This window comes from Macrobrachium rosenbergii, chromosome 16 (assembly GCF_040412425.1).
Source record: "Macrobrachium rosenbergii isolate ZJJX-2024 chromosome 16, ASM4041242v1, whole genome shotgun sequence".
Taxonomy (NCBI): Eukaryota; Metazoa; Arthropoda; class Malacostraca; order Decapoda; family Palaemonidae; genus Macrobrachium; species Macrobrachium rosenbergii.
The window spans coordinates 26,753,133-26,771,511 of record NC_089756.1 but is presented as its reverse complement, the minus strand read 5'-3'; the positions used below and the strand labels follow the sequence as shown (position 1 = coordinate 26,771,511).

At 36.1% G+C, this 18,379-nt stretch overlaps 1 protein-coding gene across 14 annotated transcripts in view; it reads left to right on the top strand.

Moving 5' to 3' along the window:
* Ca-alpha1T (Ca[2+]-channel protein alpha[[1]] subunit T) overlaps window positions 1-18,379 on the top strand; it is a 132,792-nt gene that overhangs the window by 55,567 nt on the left and 58,846 nt on the right. For 12 of the 14 annotated variants that reach the window (XR_010855665.1, XM_067118708.1, XM_067118700.1 and 9 more), the window contains 4 exons: window positions 5,170-5,478; window positions 7,786-7,927; window positions 8,834-9,102; window positions 10,236-10,396. Coding sequence is in view for 13 of the 14 variants with exons in the window: in XM_067118708.1 (XP_066974809.1) it covers window positions 5,170-5,478; window positions 7,786-7,927; window positions 8,834-9,102; window positions 10,236-10,396 (881 nt within the window). In the remaining variant the exon portion in view is untranslated. The remainder of the gene's footprint in view (window positions 1-5,169; window positions 5,479-7,785; window positions 7,928-8,833; window positions 9,103-10,235; window positions 10,397-18,379) is intronic. The other 2 variants (XM_067118707.1, XM_067118706.1) reach the window with 1 other exon arrangement.

Here is an 18,379-nt window from a genome sequence, read left to right as displayed (position 1 = left end):
GATTTTTAAGACGTACTGAAAATCCTCATATTTTTCCTGACATGGTCCGTAGAACCTGAACGAAAAATGTGTAGAGTGTGTATGTAAATTATTAAATATATATATAATATAAATGTATATATACGTATACAGTATATATAAACCCGTAATTTTTAGTATTTCTACATATTTTATCAAAATTGTGCTGCATTCTTCGCAATAATTATCTAAATGACTCTTGGTGGCTTTTATTTTAGAATTGTACTTGCTAATAACTTTGAGTTTTCTGAATCAGAGGTCAAGGAAATGGCGGCCATGTTTAAGAAAATCATTCTTTTACTTCTTCTTTCCAGTTGCTCTTTGTGTTTTCACCAGGAATGTCACACTTCCTCGTTCCATCATTCCATCATTCCATTTTTATACTGATAATGTGGCTTCGTTTTCAGTTTCAGGTGGAGCTTTCAGAATAATGCAAATAATTATCTTTGTTTTGCTGCTTAGTGTTGTAGAGATAACAAAAATGTTTTTCTCATGTTTTGTTACGATTATTGTTTGTGGTTCTTGACAGCAAGCCATCTCCTTAAATTTGGAAAAAGAGTGAAAAATTTTCGCCATGGGTAAAGCGAATCAAATATATTGGTCTCGGCCGCTAAATGAAATATATTTCCCGTATATTGTGTAACTTGGCCTCTGAAATTGCTTAATTTTATTATGTTGTCATCTTAAAAACGGAATAGAGCTAGTTTAAATTGTCACCCAAAACAGAAGTGTGGAATTTGCGGTTTTTCCCTCAAAATTAGTTACGGGCTTCATCTCTACAGCATTTCGTCATATACTAACTCTGAATTATCATTAACTGTATTATTAATACAGATTTCTTGACCATCAGTGATTCACATTTATAGTCTAACAGGGCTGCCCAAAACGATTGGTTTTGAAATGGAGAGTGAAATGTGGAATTAGACAAGGTTAAAGAAGTCTAAATGCTAGGTTGGGAGAAGCCTAAAGGAACAGATGAAAAGTAAAAGACAGAAAGCAGTGTGGCTAACGGTCGCAGGGACGTTGCTAAGACCTTTTAGAATTGCGTACATTGTGCCATACAAGCTTTTATATAGGCTCTGTCTTCATTTCTTGTTCCTGTACAAACCCACTCGAGTTTCTTAACATCTGACAGGTGGGGTATTAGGAATTAATTGCAAATGCAGTTCCGTCTGTCCGTTTTTTATCGAAGTTGACGGGATAGGCAACCCAGTACCTTTATCTAAAGTCCCTCCTCCGCCCCCAACCAAGAAAAACGCAAACGAGAAGGAAGGAAAACGGGGCTACAACAGTTATTCCACATTTTTGCATATTCAGATTTTACAGTATACCCAGTTGCCTAATATTGAATAAGGTTTTCATTGGTTATGGGTTTTGATTGCTACGGGTTAATCATTACATATGTATATTTCACATGCCTTTATTATTTAGCCTTGCAACGAGGCTCAGTTCTGAAAATTTTCGTTGTTAGTTGATGTAGGGATATAAGACGTGAATATTACGTTCAATTAAAATCACATTACTGGTAAAAAAATTGCTTTGTTAAGACTGTCAGTCGTTATCTAGCGCCCCTGTTGAGAATACCATCTTGAAACAGTAGTCAGACGATACCACACCCCATGTAGACTTCTGGAAACGTTGCAGTAGGGACCATGACTAATATTACTAACTAGGAGTCTTTCAAATAACTGATGAAAACAACTGCTTCTCTGCAAAAGGTTCAGTAAATAAGTCATTGCAGTAGTGTTTGATTCAATTGGCATGAATGCCATTATCTCAGTTAAATAAAGCAAACGCTGGTATCTAGATGTTGGGGTATAACAACTTAAAAAATAATGTGCCTGCGCCGTTGGGTCTTGATTCGAACTCCTTTTAAGAAAAAAAGAGAAGAAGAAAAGAAATGACATCCTGACGTGTCCTCAGTGACAATTTCTGGTGCACGCTGAAGACATCAGGAGTTGTGAACCTGTTGCATTTACAAATTGACATGTAAACACTGTAAAGGGTTTGGGCTAAGAAAGATTTAAAAGCCGGTGGCGCAAGTTACTGTAGTCACAATGCCCCTTCTAACAGGGCACAACGGTTCTTGTCAGATCACGGGCAGAGAGAGTCGCCTGCTGCCATGCAAGATAACAGAATTCCGCTTTGAGGTAGTGTAAGTTGGTAGCTTGTGGGCATTGGCAGGTGCCGGCACTGAGTGGCCCTGTGCATAATGCCCCCATGCCCTGTTGTGCATTGTCTGGGGGCGGCGTTGCCCCGCCGCCGCGGGCTGCTGCCTTCCTTCCATAAATCACCCGGCTGGCCCTTGGAGGAGACTGAAGCCAGCCGGCAAAAATGCACAGGACCGCCACCAGCATCTGCTCTCTCTATCTCTCTGTCACTGTGAATGGACTCATCATCAAACATTGATCTGTTATGATACTCTGCTCTTTGAATCAAGAAACAGTTTTTGAGGCACCTTCATCAGCTTTGGTTTTTTGCATCTTCTTTTTGCAATCTTTCCAAAGGCAGGAAAGGTACAGATTACATTTTTCCGCATTTCACTCCACTTTTTCTTCTTGAGCCCCTCAGTGTTCTTTGATTTTAGTTCTGTCCTCTTTCGCCTTCTCTGACTGGTTCAAGTCTTGCAGCGTAGCTGCTGGGTATCTGCTGCTCCTTTGCACACACAAACAAAAACTGAAATCCTGCTTTTAGTTAATCCTCAAAATTTGTTTTACAGTACTATCTGTCATTAAGAGTTATCCCATAGTCAGTCATGCCTAGTGAGAGATGTTTCATACCATTCATTCTTAGCAATAGTTTTCCCACTGTATTCCATGGTCCCCACACTTCTTTTCGGACAGCTTGAAGGAGCAGAAGATGGTGTCAATGAAAGCATCCACATAATTTTCTCTTGCTCAGGCTTTAGCTTCTTGATTTGCTCATTCCGAACGGGAGAGACATACAGCCCCGTCCTAGAAAACTGTGAATAATATTCATTTCTTCTACTTGAAAGAAATCTTCAAACTCTCATGTCATTTGATATGGTTCTTTGCACCGTTTAATATTTCCATCAAGAATTCAAAATATATACTTTTTTATCATTAAAATCGTATGTGATGAGTTTTTTAATCATCCCAATCATACATAGTATTACTAACATATCACAACAGTATGTAGTTTTTAATGAAGCTTCGTGTTGCGAAATGCTGTACAGCTTTGCTGGTCGGTTTAATAATTATGCAACTAAAAAATCAAGATACTTTGTTCCTTTTAATTTACATCTTTAAAAAGCCAAACCTTTGTTGTAATTAGCATCGTATAAAAGACTATATACATATTTTTTTTTTTAGTTCAGATGAGAGTTTGAACAGTTTATATTTGATCTTTTTCATTCTTCTCTTCATAAAGGCTTCATGCAGAACTTCTATTTAACCATTATAAAATGGCTGCTTGGTATGATTTGCTTCACAAGGACCAATGATCGAACAAAACAAGGTCATGCGGCATCATTGTTATTAATACATCAGCATATGATCCAATTCTGTTGCAGACAGTTACTACAACTCTCTCTCTCTCTCTCTCTCTCTCTCTCTCTCTCTCTCTCTCTCTCTTTCCTCGGTAGCAGATAGAAAAAAAATTGTGAATGCATAATAAGCATTATACAGCCTACATACGTATGTATGTATGTATGAATATACTGTATTGATATTTTTTCTATCTCGCCTTCCCTGTATATACCCCCTCCCTCTCTATCTGTCAGTCTGTTATCTAAATAAAAGTATTGACGTACATTTGCAATAATAAATTCACTCGCACCATTCTTGTCTTCTAGGGAACAGCCTCACTTTTTACCCTACTATTCCGGAAGTTTATCGTCCGCCCTCACCCTGTGAACCCATTTATTTATTTGTTGACTTATGGTTTTGCTTATTCTATCATTTTTTTTTAACTATTTCTAGACTTCTAAAGCCCTTACTAACTCTGCTATTCTGTATTTTAGATGCGAGTACTGCACTCATTTGCGTCTGTTAAGTTTTTCGACCTAGGTTCAATTTAGATTTGTGGATTATTCCGACTGGCTTTTAGCAAGAGTTATTTTGTAAGTTTGGCTTTACCCAGAAGAACGTTCATGTCAGGTTGCTCCTGTCTTTTTGTCATGTGATTACGCCACAAAATAGTAAATCGTATCAGTGAAAATTAAAATGTCATCCAAATGAAAAAACAGGACTATTTTTATTCATCTGCAGAGTATAAGCAACATTAATTTCTATGTTGCATACTGTGAAGTATCAGAGAAAGTGTAATTTTCAGTTATTTATCATAGATGAGGTCAAGATGGTTCCCGGGTAATTTCAAGAGTATATTATTCTGAATCTATAAGAAATTCCCTGAAAACACAATATTATTTCATGTATTTGATAGAGAATAGCTCCACTGAAACAAGAAGTGATTTGCATTATTAGCTAATCCATCCGGTGATCAAGGTACTGAATTTACCAAAAACTTCTAACTGCCTCAAAAACCTTATTATAGGAGGCATTATACTTGTAATTTTAACAACTTTTCTTGGCAGATTTGTACCTTCATTGCAAATCTTAGTTCATTTTTAAAAGCATTCTCAAAAATTGTTTCTTTCACGTGTATAAAAAAAGTAACATTAAGAACAGAAATTTGTATTATAAGCATCGCGACTTTCAGCTATAAAATAAATTCAACTAACAGGTATTCTATTATTAAAAATTCAGATTTTTATTATGACGTGGCGTCGCTGATGCCATAGTGTGCTTTTTTTTTTCTTTAATGTGTTATTTTTGCTGTTTATGTACTACGTGTTGGCTCCAGGAAAACCATTATTGAAAGAGATCATTGCTCTCCTTTAATTGCCAAATCATTTCCCTTAATTCTCTTTTCTCCAGTTCCCTTCCTGCTTAATCCACTGCCTGTTTGGCCAATTTTAGTTTCATTTATTAAAACTGCACCTTTTAAAAAAAGCTTTGGCACAATAATCCTGCTTAATTGTTATCATTGGAGGGGTTGCTTTTGAGTGTCCTTTTTTAGTTAATGGAGCATTTCATGCAAACTGAAAAAGTAACTCCAATACTTCATGAGGAGAGTCCCCACACGAGCTCTTTCACCATTCATTATTAACACTGTGATTCGCTCTTTTAGCGGAACGAACGGTTAGAAAAAGAACAAAAAGAGCTTGAGAAACAAAAGCGCAAAGAAGAGGAGGAGAGCGGGGTAATCTGTGCTAATGATAACCCGTCTGACGCGGAAAATCCTGGAGACATCCGCCTGGAAGACAAGGAAGAAGCTTCGAGTAGGGAAGTTTCAGAACTGCCCAAATGCACATCGAGTCAGTCCAGAGGCACTTTTGACTTATGCAAGGAATCATCCCCTGAGGTCCTTAGCCCCGGGACGCCCGTGGTGCTCCTGAGCCCTGGGATGCCTGTAGTAGAGGGCACTGAGATCACAGAGGTATCATCACCTTGCTGTTCTAACTCTGCCCTTCTTGAGTGTGTCCACAACACATAATGTGATTCACTTTAACAATGTCCCGTTTAAAAAAGAATTAACTTCATGTGGCTAGAATAGTGTCAAAATCTGTTTTTGTAGTCCTTCAAATTTTACTGTATTTCTGTGATTGGTTACTGGAGTGGTAAATTTTTTGTAGTTTTTGGAAATGGGCAGAAACTGATCGCACGTCTTTCATACTTATTTTTTCCTCGATAAGATAGATGGACCATTCTCTGGTGTTCTTGACTTGTTATTTTTTTTTACGTATACAAGAACTGTTAGCTCTGGCAGTGCACGACAAATGTATGACAGTTTTTCCCAAAGTACTGTACAGTAGTTCTCTGAATTTGGTCTTTGTGGTAGCAGAAGCACGATGTCAATCGAGGATGCCACCTGCTCTTTAGAAAACCTAGAATCTCTCTCATTTAGATGAAAGATATGAGTCTTTGTCCACACACTGATAGCAAGCAGATGATATGCACACTTGAAGGAGTGGTTATTAGTTGTGATGATGAGAAATTCTTGTTTTTGCATAACCATTTGTCCCTGTTTTGTGATGGATCTTAGAATATGGATGGTCATATCCTCCTGTGTGTGTTTTTTAGTAAGAGAGAGATGGGAGAACCTAACCAGCTGGGAATGGCACGTGACACCTTGTGTTACAGAAGGCATTTGAGCCTCATAACCCCACCAGTTTCCAACACAACAATGAGGCTGGTGGATCGTGTTGTTCAAAAGACTTATTCTGATATTTGTTGTGATTATTTCCCAACCCATCCAGGAATGTTAACTTATCACATCTCGTCAGTACCACCTTCCGTTTTTTGCCCTACCTCCTGAAACACTATTTATCTTATGAATGTCCAGTTTGTATGTCTCTTCTTGTTACAGTACCACACCTGTGAGTACTGCTCCCGAGACATCTGATAGTAGATGCACCGAGATACTGTTCCACACAATCGTGTTTATTATGTGACCCATTTGAATCTATATTGACCAGCATTTATTGTCCCAGAATGGATTCTGAATTGAATACAGTTTTAAGAATAATGATGATGAATCGCCGCCTCTTGTACCCTCATACCCGATAATATGTGTGCCTTACCCTACCTGTCCCATGCCTCTTGGCTTTCTTCTGTACACCTGTACAACTCTTGTAACTTACCTGTCTGCACTGTTTGTACAATCTGCACTGCATCGGGAATGACAGCATGACAATTTGAGGAAGTGTTGTAATAACGACTGCATGCACATTGGAATGAATACAAAGGCCATTTGTGTTGTACTCAGGTGGACCATGTCACATAAACCCAAAATTACATTTTTCAGTTTTGGTCTTAATCTTCAGTTGTAGTGAAATGGTAGAACAAGACAATCACCTTCCACTGTAACTGAAGTTCCAATTGTAGAGCTTTGGTTTTACTGTGAAGAGTCAGAAAGACTCAGATTACTCTTCATGGTGACTGAAGCTCTGTCTGTAGTTTCATCGTTATTCCAATGCTTGACTTGCATGTGTATGGGTGGCCCAGTTGTTTATATGGTCCTAAAAGTGTGTTGGTTGCTTCTGTCATGTTTTCTTTTCTAATTTCTTTATTTCTTAACGTTTATTCTCCTAGGTTTAAATGGATACTTTATCCAGTTAGTAGGAATTTGTTACTTCATGCCTCTTTAAGTGACCTTATGAATCATTTTTAAATTTTAGATTTTTTTCGTCTTGGTAGGATGCTGAGAATTTTATTTTGTTTTCTCCATTTCCAGTTGTCATATCAGTATATAAAGTCTAACCCTCATAGACAAGTGTATGCCTTATAAGTAATGGTTGTAGTTCAAATTTTTCATCGTAAAACATTTCCTGATACTGTACTTTTGTACATCAAGTAGTGTAAATTTTTTAATCCATGCCATATTTTCAAATAGTGGAGACTGTGTGCATTCAAAACCGTAGCACATGGAATCCAGTAGTCTGAGCCATGAGCTTAACTCACTTTGGCTAAAAGGGGTGGAAGGTCAGATAGGCTCCAGCAACTTCTTGAACTTTTGCAATGTAAAATTTCCTTGCGTTGTGGTCAATGTTTTTTAATACTGAGATTGATCTGCACTATATACCTATTAAACCTGCTGGTGTTATGATTTGCCGGAGCATATTTGATACCTTCCTTAACCACAAGTCAGTGATTAGCCCCATGAAGTGACAAAAAAAAAGAGGCACTAAACAGGCACTTGAGTGAGAAGTTAAGCAGCCACTAAAGTGTCTCTGGTCAACACTAGGATGAGAAGAAGAGGTCGGCCTCAACTCTGGACGCTCCTGAGGATGAACGGCGCATGCTGAAGGGGAACGAGGAGAGAATTAAAGAGAATCAGCTGAGACAGAAACTCCTGTATGCTGAGCCAAAGTGCAACATTGAAAAAGGTATAATTGCCATTTTGTCACTTTGTTTGAAGTTGATTTGCTGCTTTGCGTTGGGCAGTCCATGAAGTTTTTTTTTTCTTTTCTTACTTTCGTCACTTATATCCGAAGTGCAACATGATTAAGGTAGCAGGCTGGTTTAAGAGATAAGCATTTTAGAACAAATATTGTTTAGCCTTGGTCATATTCATGAATATTCAGCTTGCAAACTGTATTTTCTGTTCCAGTTGTGTAAGAAAATTATACGAAAGCTTAATTTAAAGATTGTTTATCAATGAAATCTATATAAGGTTAAATTCTAAGAATGGAAAACTGACTCCAGTATACTAGCAATGAGACATTTGCTATGAAGAAGAAACGTAAGAACAACTTGAAGGTGGTACAACAACTTGAAACCTAACAAACGTTGATGTACTCTAGGCATTTGTTTGAATTATAAATCAAGGCCTACTAGAGGTGAGGAAAACTAATGTCATCAGATTTCTGTACGACTCCAGGAGAATTGCTTGAATTGTAAAACTTCTTCGTCCATTGTTGAGACTGTATTATACTAAAACAAGAAATGAGCGAAAATTAAATCTACTGTAATTTGCTTTTTTCTTAACATTTATTTCACATAGAACCAACAGAACTATATATATTTTTGAAAACCTATCCAAAGAAAATTAATTCCAACTGTGGAGATGCAGTATGAAATAGGTGCTTACTACAATGTTTTTTTTTTTATTTTAGCAAATGCTCTATATATTAACATAGGAAAGATTCTCTGTAAATCTATATTGAATTTTATACTGTATTTGATTCTCTCTCTCTCTCTCTCTCTCTCTCTCTCTCTCTCTCTCTCTCCTCTCTCTCTCTCTCTCTCTCTCTCTCTCATATGGCTTCTGCATATTTTCTTCTTTATTGCAGAAAGCAAACTTCTTCAGATGCCTCAAATTCAAGCACGTGAGATACGGTTACCAGAGTCAGCTATTCCACCAACGCCAGCCGGATTCACGCCCATCATGGCAACACCCCACTCCCATTTGGGCTATCCGCCCATCATCACTCACACCGCTGCCACACCTCAAGGATCGCCCCACGCCACCTTGGAGTCAGGTGGGCGTGGGGAACTGAACAATAGGCTCACACCTGCAATGGCCCTCTATTGCACTGCTGAACAATGCGACCGTCCACAGGTACCTGTTAGTTTCGTGGCTTATGAATTATGCTTCATGTTTTCTTCATTGGTGATAGGTCTTTTATTGTCTTCAGATAAGAATTTATCTACTAATTTATATTTATACATTTATTTATCTCCCAATATCATTAAGCATTACCAGATTGTCTTGCAACATGCTCATTTGGGTGTTTGCTACACCTCCATTGGCTGAGTAAAATTATTCATCCGCCAAAAAACCGTGTGATAGATGCCAGTCGTAACACTTTTTTCTTAGAGAACAAAAATTAAAAAGGAGATTACAGTTTGTAGATTTCTTTCTGGTGCAGCGTGAAGTCTTTCTGGTAGTAATATCAATGTCAGCGTTCATAAGTTTGGAAGAAAGTAATAAAGTACTAAAGCTCATGAAAGTGCCGTGCACCATTGCCTTAGATTTTCCTGGCCCAATTCTAAGACTCTACCTATCTGTTGGTATTTGTTGTTTGATATTGTCTCTGTTTTTTATTTGTTGTTACATTCAGAAATTCTGTTCTTTTGTTTTTTTTATAGTTTTTAACATTCAAGAATTCTGTTCTTTTATTGTTAGTTTTTAACACTCAAGAATTGTGTTCTTTTGTTTTTTGTTAGTTTTTAACATTCAAGAATTCTGTTCTTTTGTTTTTCGTTAGTTTTTAACATTCAAGAATTCTGTTCTTTTGATTTTTGTTAGTTCTTAACATTCAAGAATTTGTTATTTTGTTTTTTGTTAGTTTTTAACACTCAAGAATTCTGCTCTCTTGTTTTCTTTTTGTTAGTTTTTAACACTCAAGAATTCTGTTCTTTGGATTTTTGTTAGTTTTTAACATTCAAAAATTCTATTTTGTTTTTGTTTGTTTTTTACATTCAGAAATTCTGTTCTTTTGTTTTTTGTTAGTTTTTAACATTCAAGAATTCTGTTCTTTTGTTTTTTGTTGGTTTTTAACACTCAAGAATTCTGTTCGTTTGATTTTTGTTAGTTTTTAACATTCAAGAATTCTGTTCTTTTGTTTTTTGTTAGTTTTTAACACTCGAGAATTCTGTCCTTGTGGAAATCTGCCTTGTAAGCGAACGCCCTTTTGGCCAGTTCCATATGAGAGTCTGCACATTTTGAATAATAATAATGCACCTTTCCAGGGAGTACTAAGGTCTGCTTCCATCAAAAGCAACAACACATCATTATCATCTCGCTCATCTCACACATCCAGCCACGTGGGGCCTCGGATCACCCTTCGCCGCGAGTCTCTCTCCCCACACGATCTTCCAGGGAGGCGCGATTCCCTCAGCACGTCTCATGGGTAGGTGCACTGGCCGATTTTGTACGATTCAGTGTCATTAGAAAAGTCTGTGGTTGTCAAAAAAAAAACAAAAAAAAAAAGAAAAACCATGAGGGGGGTAGTGCCGTCAATGCACCTCATGCGGTGCCCTGTAGGCATTACTTAAGGTTCTTTGCAGCGTGCCTTCAGCCCCTAGCTGCAACCCCTTTCGTTCCTTTTGTTGTACCTCTTTTCATATGCTCTTTCTTCCGTCTTACTTTCCACCCTCTCCTAACAGTTGATTCATAGTGCAACTGCAAGGTTTTCCTCATGTTACACCTTTCAAACATTGTGCACTGTCAGTTTCCGTTGCAGAGCAGAATGACCTCATAGGTCCCAGTGCTTGGCCTATGGCCTAAGTTCTGAATTCAATTCAATTCAGTTCAGTTCAACAACAAAAAATTGATTACCGCATTTGCTACAAATTAACCTGTAAAACGGAAAAATGTGTTATTTTCAGAGCCTTATAGTAACACTCATAATCCATCGTTCTCCTCTAATGCATCTGTAATACCTCGTCCATCCGGTTTTCAGATTGATATTTTTTATTTTTTACCTTAGACATAAAAAAATACAAAAAAATACATCATCACATGTCTGGGGGCAAGTTAATCGCCCTCCTTTCTTGTCACTCTAACGTGGCCCCCATATATTCTTCCGATAATTATTTTAATCTCTGCTACAAAAACTTTACAATTTTGACACTTTACTCCCGTAACTCATATCTGTGTACCAGAACTAGTTTAGGGTCGTAATTTCTCTGTCAGGAGTAAATCTCCTGTAAACGGCACTGCCTTCAAATTAGTATATTCCCTGTCAGGGAAGAACTGTATTTTTGTAAATTCTTTGGGAATTTATCATATAATACTAATTTAATATACGTGGAATTCTAAATATAGAATTCGATCCCCTGGAATCCAACTTTCAGAGTGAATCAAGGAAACGTGCGAGTATAACTGCAACTTTCGAATATCATAAATATTACTGTGAAGTCCATTTCGTCATAGCAAATCTCATTGCATATGTTATGTTAGATTAAACAAATATATAGTATTAAACATATATATATATATTATGTATATATATATATATATATATATATATATTATATATATATATATATATATATATATATATATATATATATATATAATAATATATATTTATATATATATATATACAGTGTATATATGCATATATATGTATATATACATCTGTATATATAGATACTATATATATATTATATATATATATATATATATATATATATATATATATATATATATATATATATATATATATATATATATATATATAAATGAGGAGGAGGACACGGAGTCTTGTTGCTAAAGACGGTCATATATTCCTGACGTTTCGTAATGTCTTCATTACATTTTCAAGGGCTGTACAAAATAAATAATATAAATTACGCAAAAGTTACACATTTAAAATTAAAAATGCACCATGATGAAGAATTTAAACCATTAAAAGGAACAATTAAAAAGGACAAATTAAAAAGAAGTAACATGTGGAAAAATTCCTAAAGATATCGTAACAAATTGAAAAACACAGAAGAGAAGCAAAGCCGAACCAACCTGTTCAGTGACAATGTTAGGAATGTCTTGTCAGTCCTGACATTGCCACTGTATAGGTTGGTTCGACTCGGCTTGTCTTCTGTGTTTTTCAATTTGTTAAGAAAATTTTCGGGAATTTTGTGATATACTTATTTTTAAGTTTGTATTTTAATTGTTTGGATATTTATAAATAATTGTTTGATATTTATATATATATATATATATATATATATATATATATATATATATATATCCAAACAGTTGTATAAATATATAATATATATATATATATATATATATATCCAATATATATATTCCAAACAGATATATTAATAAATAAATAAATATATATATATACATACATACATATATGCATACAGTATTTATATATACATACATACATACATATATCCATACAGTATACTGTATATATATACATATATACATATACATATATGCATACAGTATATATATACTCGTACATATATACTGTATGCATATATGTATACAGTACATATATATACATATAGACTGTATACATATATGCATACAGTTTAAATGTATATATATACACACATATACATATGTATGTATGTATGTATGTATAGAATTGAAGTCCCCCTGAAAGGATTCTTTTTCAGAGCTAATCAAGAAACCTTCAAGTATTAATTGGTACACTTTAGAATATCTTAAGTGTTGCTATGCAAACCATTTCATCAGCTTGACTCATAGAAAATCACATTATATATACTATATATTGTATACATATATATATATATATATATATATATATATATATATATATATATATATATATATATATATATATATATATATACTTTATATATCATACATGTCACAGCCTTTCATGGTCATTTTCATTCATGGCATCTGTATCAAGATCATAATAATATATATACTCACTCTCAGAAGGAAAAAGCAGTTTTAGTCCTTGAAAAAGAACTGTCTTTTCAGTTAAATAAGCCCACATTAGAGTTACATTGGTATGCTTTCAGAGGTACAGTAACGAGTATAACAGTACATGTTATCATTTTCTGACACCCTTTGCTGTCCAGCTGATGTCCTTTTTTTCTTGTCTTTTGCTTTTCTTCTTTTTTCCTTTACTATTTTTCATCTTGGTTGATCAATCGCTAAATTTTCCTGCAGCGGTGCTTTGATTTGAAAATGAGTCTTCCATTCCAACCCTATAAGATCCGGAAATATTGCCCGTGTTTTGCTAAAGACCCTATGTTAATAACAGCAGCATATATAATATTCAATTTATTCCTTTTTTTCTGTAGTGAACTCATTTTAATGTTTTGAACCTTAATTGACCTTTATTTTTAAATTTTCAAATATAATGCCCTCTCTTTAAATTGAATTGCCTCTTTCAATTGCACTTAACTTCTAATATGCTACAATGAGCTCTTTTTAAACTGTGAGAGTACCTTGAAAACTGAGTATGACCTCCCTTTGACCTGTACTGAGCTCTTTTTCAAACTGTCCGTCAGATGTTTCGGCCTAAGCCAAAGTTGTAGCAGCAGTGACAGCAGCATCGCTCCTTTGCTCTGCTATCATTTGGGGTATGAATACAATGCTAGTAACTCACAAGAGAAATTCTTAATCTTAATGCACTGTAACAATATCATACACTAAATTTATATTTTCCAAAGGAATGCTTGAAAATGGCGATGGAAATCAGCTAACTCATATTACCATGCACCACCAAACACTAGTACCTATTTTTCTAGTAAGGTCTGTGTTAGAGCTCCTCTGCCTCTTCATAAAACTTCTACAGTTTCTACTTTTATCAAACTCTTTAGTCCTTTGATATTTCTACTTTTTGGTTGTCCATAAATGTAAATGTAGATATGTCTCTTATATCAAATCCTTCAGAGAGTAGCTAGAGGAAAAGAAGACTTATTAAATAAGTGCAAATCCGTGTGGAATGTCAATAGAAATTTTTATAAAAGAGGCAACAGTCTGATGATGTTACAAGAACTCTGCAGTATGTTGACGCGGTAGGCTATTCAGGGGAAAGTCGCTGCCTAATGGTTATATGGTAGATTACTTTAATTCATTCAGTGTTCAAAGTAGCTGCCAAGCTCCTTCCTAGACCAGAACAAAGCTTAGACGTCTTTCTGATTGGAACTCCAGGTATGAGCGGACTTGAAGGAATTTTCTCTTGGGAACAGTTGAATAGAACTACTTCCGTTGTTAGTTGTCTTAATATAGGACATCGGTGTTAAAACTTTAAGCCTGCTAGTTTAGTCATTTTCAGACCAGTGCAGCAGAGGGAAGTGGTATCTGTGGAGTAGTTTTACAGCTTGAACTGTTAAAGTCAGCTACTACTTCCTTCCAGTACTGAGTCAGAGGTACCAGTAAGTACCCTCCACCTCCTTATCAGGGTGTTTGTGCCTTTGAAGGTTTCATGTTAGGACAGAATGTATACATTTGAGGAGGAACATAAATAAGAAAATATTCAGAACAACATTTTATCACAAAGTAACTAGGTCTCCCTCTGAATCCCTTTATCTGTATTCAATTTTTACCCAATAATTTTATTACGCTGGTTGCTTTTCTCGTTTTGAAATCTTCCACAAATTCATTTATATTTAGGCACTTTTTTCCAAGTTTCGAGCTTTATGTACACATAGAGTATATTGCCTGACTTATACTCTTAATTCCTTTTGCAACATTAATCCACTGTAAGTCAGGTTTTAGCCACATATAAAGAATAAGACTTATTCCTTATAAAGTTGAATGTTTTTTTCTAAATTTTTATTAATTACGCAGAATACTTTGGTAATCTTCCATTTTCGCCTTTCTCTTTTAATATAGCATTGCATTGTAAGTATGCGTTTTCTGCACTTTTAAAGAATCCTTTTTATAACACTTATTTTAACAATTTTGTAACGTGAACATTTACACGGTGTACTGTACTGTAAAGGATTACATATATACTCAGGATGTCTTTTGGTATGAGTTCATGAATACTACAGCTAGATATGATGATACTGCATTTTATAACAAAGGAAAGGACTATCAATATTATTACTCAAATATAATGCATGTTGCACAGTTTTGTATATTATATATATATATATAATATATATATATATATAGTATATATATATATATATATATACACATATATATAATCTTCATTTCAGAGCAGTGTGAGGCCCAGGGCCTCAGTGAAATTCTGCCACATGTCCATCATATGCTTTATTTTCCACAAAGATCCTCTCATCTTCAGCCTCCCTTCACTTTGGGTCTTCCAACTCTTCAAGTGCCCACAGAAGCCCAGCTGATAGTATCATATACTATTCTCCCTGGGTGGTGCAAAGGACATGTCCAAGCCATCTACTGTACATCTCCCTTTCATCATTGTCTCATCTATTTTTGGAACTTTCGCTAATTTCTTCTGTCGTATCATTCCTCACTGCCTCCTGCCGTCTGATTCCTAATGTTCGACATAAAGCTTTATTCTCAAACCGACAAAATCTTTTAAATATATTTTCATTGTCATGCCAAGATTCATGTTCATATGGCAATACAGATCATGCTGCATGTATATATTATCATATTTTCTTGTGAAATTTCAGTCTATTTGATTTGCAGATCTTTTTCAGCCTGCCCATTGTCTGATTTGCGTACTGTACTTTAATCTTTCACTAAATTCTAATTCAAGAGAACCTGAACTGAATATCATTGTTCCCCAAATATTTGAAAGATTCAAGAATCTTGACTGTATTAAACGTAGATACACTGTCGTATTTTCTGCTGATCGTTTTTAATTTCAGCTTAGTGTGATCAGTGCTGACATCTGCACCTCTGTAGCTCCTAACAATCCTTGATATTCTTTTTTCCTCTCAGTTATAAGCAGAGCGATTTGTTTGGTTTCTGTGGATGCCATGTAGAAATGTCCAGATTTGTTTAAAGGTTTAAAAGTGTGTATATCACAAAAACTGATAAACCATACCCCATTTTTATTTGCAGTCTCTACCAGCCCTTCCATACCCATTGCATCCTCCAAACCTTCATTGTGCTTTTGTATTCAAGTCACCAACAATAATATTTATATCTCGTTCTGGTGTTTCATATGAAGCATTCTGCAGTTCTGTGTAAAATTCATCTTTGTTCCTACGGTGATACAAACCAGTACCTTGTAAATGGAGAATATTCTTTTGTGTGTAGATGAGTGTTGAACGAACGTTGCTACGAGCCCAGCCATGTGTTGGCTCTAGTGAGATAGTGGGCTCCTGCAAAATTCCCAGTATTTAAGACGCCACTTGATCTTTCAACAGTGTTGTGTGAAGTGCCACTGCTCTCACCTCTTCCTTGGATGAATGTAACTGAGTTTACATTCATTTTTCTTTTTTTTTTTGCATGTTTTATGTTTGGTTTGTTGTCTCTGTTGCTGTGTTTTTCTCTTTCGTGGAGAATAAACAACAGTAACATAGATGTGAAGAATTGGGGCAACCTGATGGCTGTTTCATGTATCCTACATCTGTAGACCCATGCAAGTTTTGCTCTTATTGCTGAGGTAGCCTCTGTGTCCATTCTTCTGTGTGGGAGTAGTGTGCTGATTGGGCTTCTCCTCAGTGGGAAAAGTTTAGTAAGAGGAAAAGGATGGGCAGGAGGCATTTGCCTTCTTCACCAAGGAGTTATATACTCCACCGGTGAAAAATTGGCAGGTTCTGTAGGGTCCTTTTTTTTTTCTCTATCTTCTATTCCCTTACCATTGCCTGAGAGTGTTTCTCGCAAGCTGGGGGTTAATTCTCCCCTACCCAAGAAAATTTGCCATTTTTTGTCAGATGATGTAGCCTCTTCTGGGCTTGTTGTCCCCTCTGTGACATCTTCCCACCCCTCCTCTGATCTTCTTCGTTTAACATGCTTTTTCCTATTTTTCATATAAGCACGATGCCTTCTCTTTTTGAAGGACTTTGATTTGGCGTTGGGGTAGGGTCAGTGGCCTCGATCGGCTGCCCTGCCTGACACAAGTAGGCCCCGTGTAGCTCATGTGTATATGTGGTCGCGGTTGAATCCCCAGCTCCCCTTCTCCCAGCAGTGAAGAGACGTGGAGCGGTTTTAGCCGACAGCCCGAGACATGTAAGGAGTCTGTTATGTTTTTTAGATGTTGGAGTGGTTTTGTTTGTGTGTGTATTAGTCTGTAACACCCATTTGCTTTCAACAAACCTATCCATTGATTACATACATAATCCTGGGTGTTTACACGGATAGCAAAGTGTCCGCCCTTGACCGGCCGGCTGCGGATTTGAACGCGCGACACAGACTTCTTATGAAGTCCAAGTCTGCTGCTCTACCGACCAAGCCATCGAGGCTCCCCACCCCTCCTCTGATAATGGTGATGAATTATTTTCTGTGTATTATCATTATAGTTTGGTGGAGTGGAAGGACAAAGAACTTTTGTCCCTTAAATCATCTGTCATGTTAGCTTCTGTTGATTGCTGTGCTCCTGCCAGGTCCACGGCTTGTCTGATACTTACATTTACTAGACAGTATGAACATTTGCTTTGAAGCTGTCCTTCCTGCTGATCCTCCTCCGGGTAAATCTAAAAGTTCTCATGGGGGGTCTAAATGGTCATCTCAATCCCGGGGTACAAATATATTGTTTAACCGTTTCTGTTCACTTGCATGCTCTGCATATACGGAATGAGACATGTCAACTATTCATCAAATGTCAGTTGGTCAAATGAGTGTACCAATTTCAAAGAGGAGATAAAATTTGTTCTATGTGGCACTCCTTTGGTAGGGAGAATGTCATAATCCAGCAATAGGTTTGATCTGTTTAATTAGATTTTAATCATTCATAATTCTGCAAAGTTTGCCATTTATAGAACATGGTGAGTTCTAGTATTGGTCAGCAATCAGCGAGAGGGATGGCTACATTTAACGTAGTTATAGTTGCAGCTTTGACATCTATATTTTCCCTTGGCTACCGAATGAGCAGGGATCCATCATATTTCAAAAAATATATCAAGCACATATAATTTAAGGAATGAGAACTTAATTTGCTCTACCAGAGAATTTCCAAGACTATAGCTTTGAAGGGCTTCTATAAGCACTTCAAGAGCCACCAAAAATTACAGTTTCCTGTGGTGTCAAGGTTGATATGTATTACAACGATATTCGCCACAGTTTTCAATATACGTAATTGTTATGCATAAATATTTTTTGTACTCCACTATGCAAGAGCACTATTTTATGTATGACTAGAGTATTCTGCCTAAAAGTTTACACACATCTGTTTTATAAGCACAAAAATAATATGCATGTTTCTTATTCTATGTAAAACGAATTTTAGACACAACCTTTCAGTGCGTAGCAGCGGTACAGTTTTGTATATACAACACTTTTGTTTGTA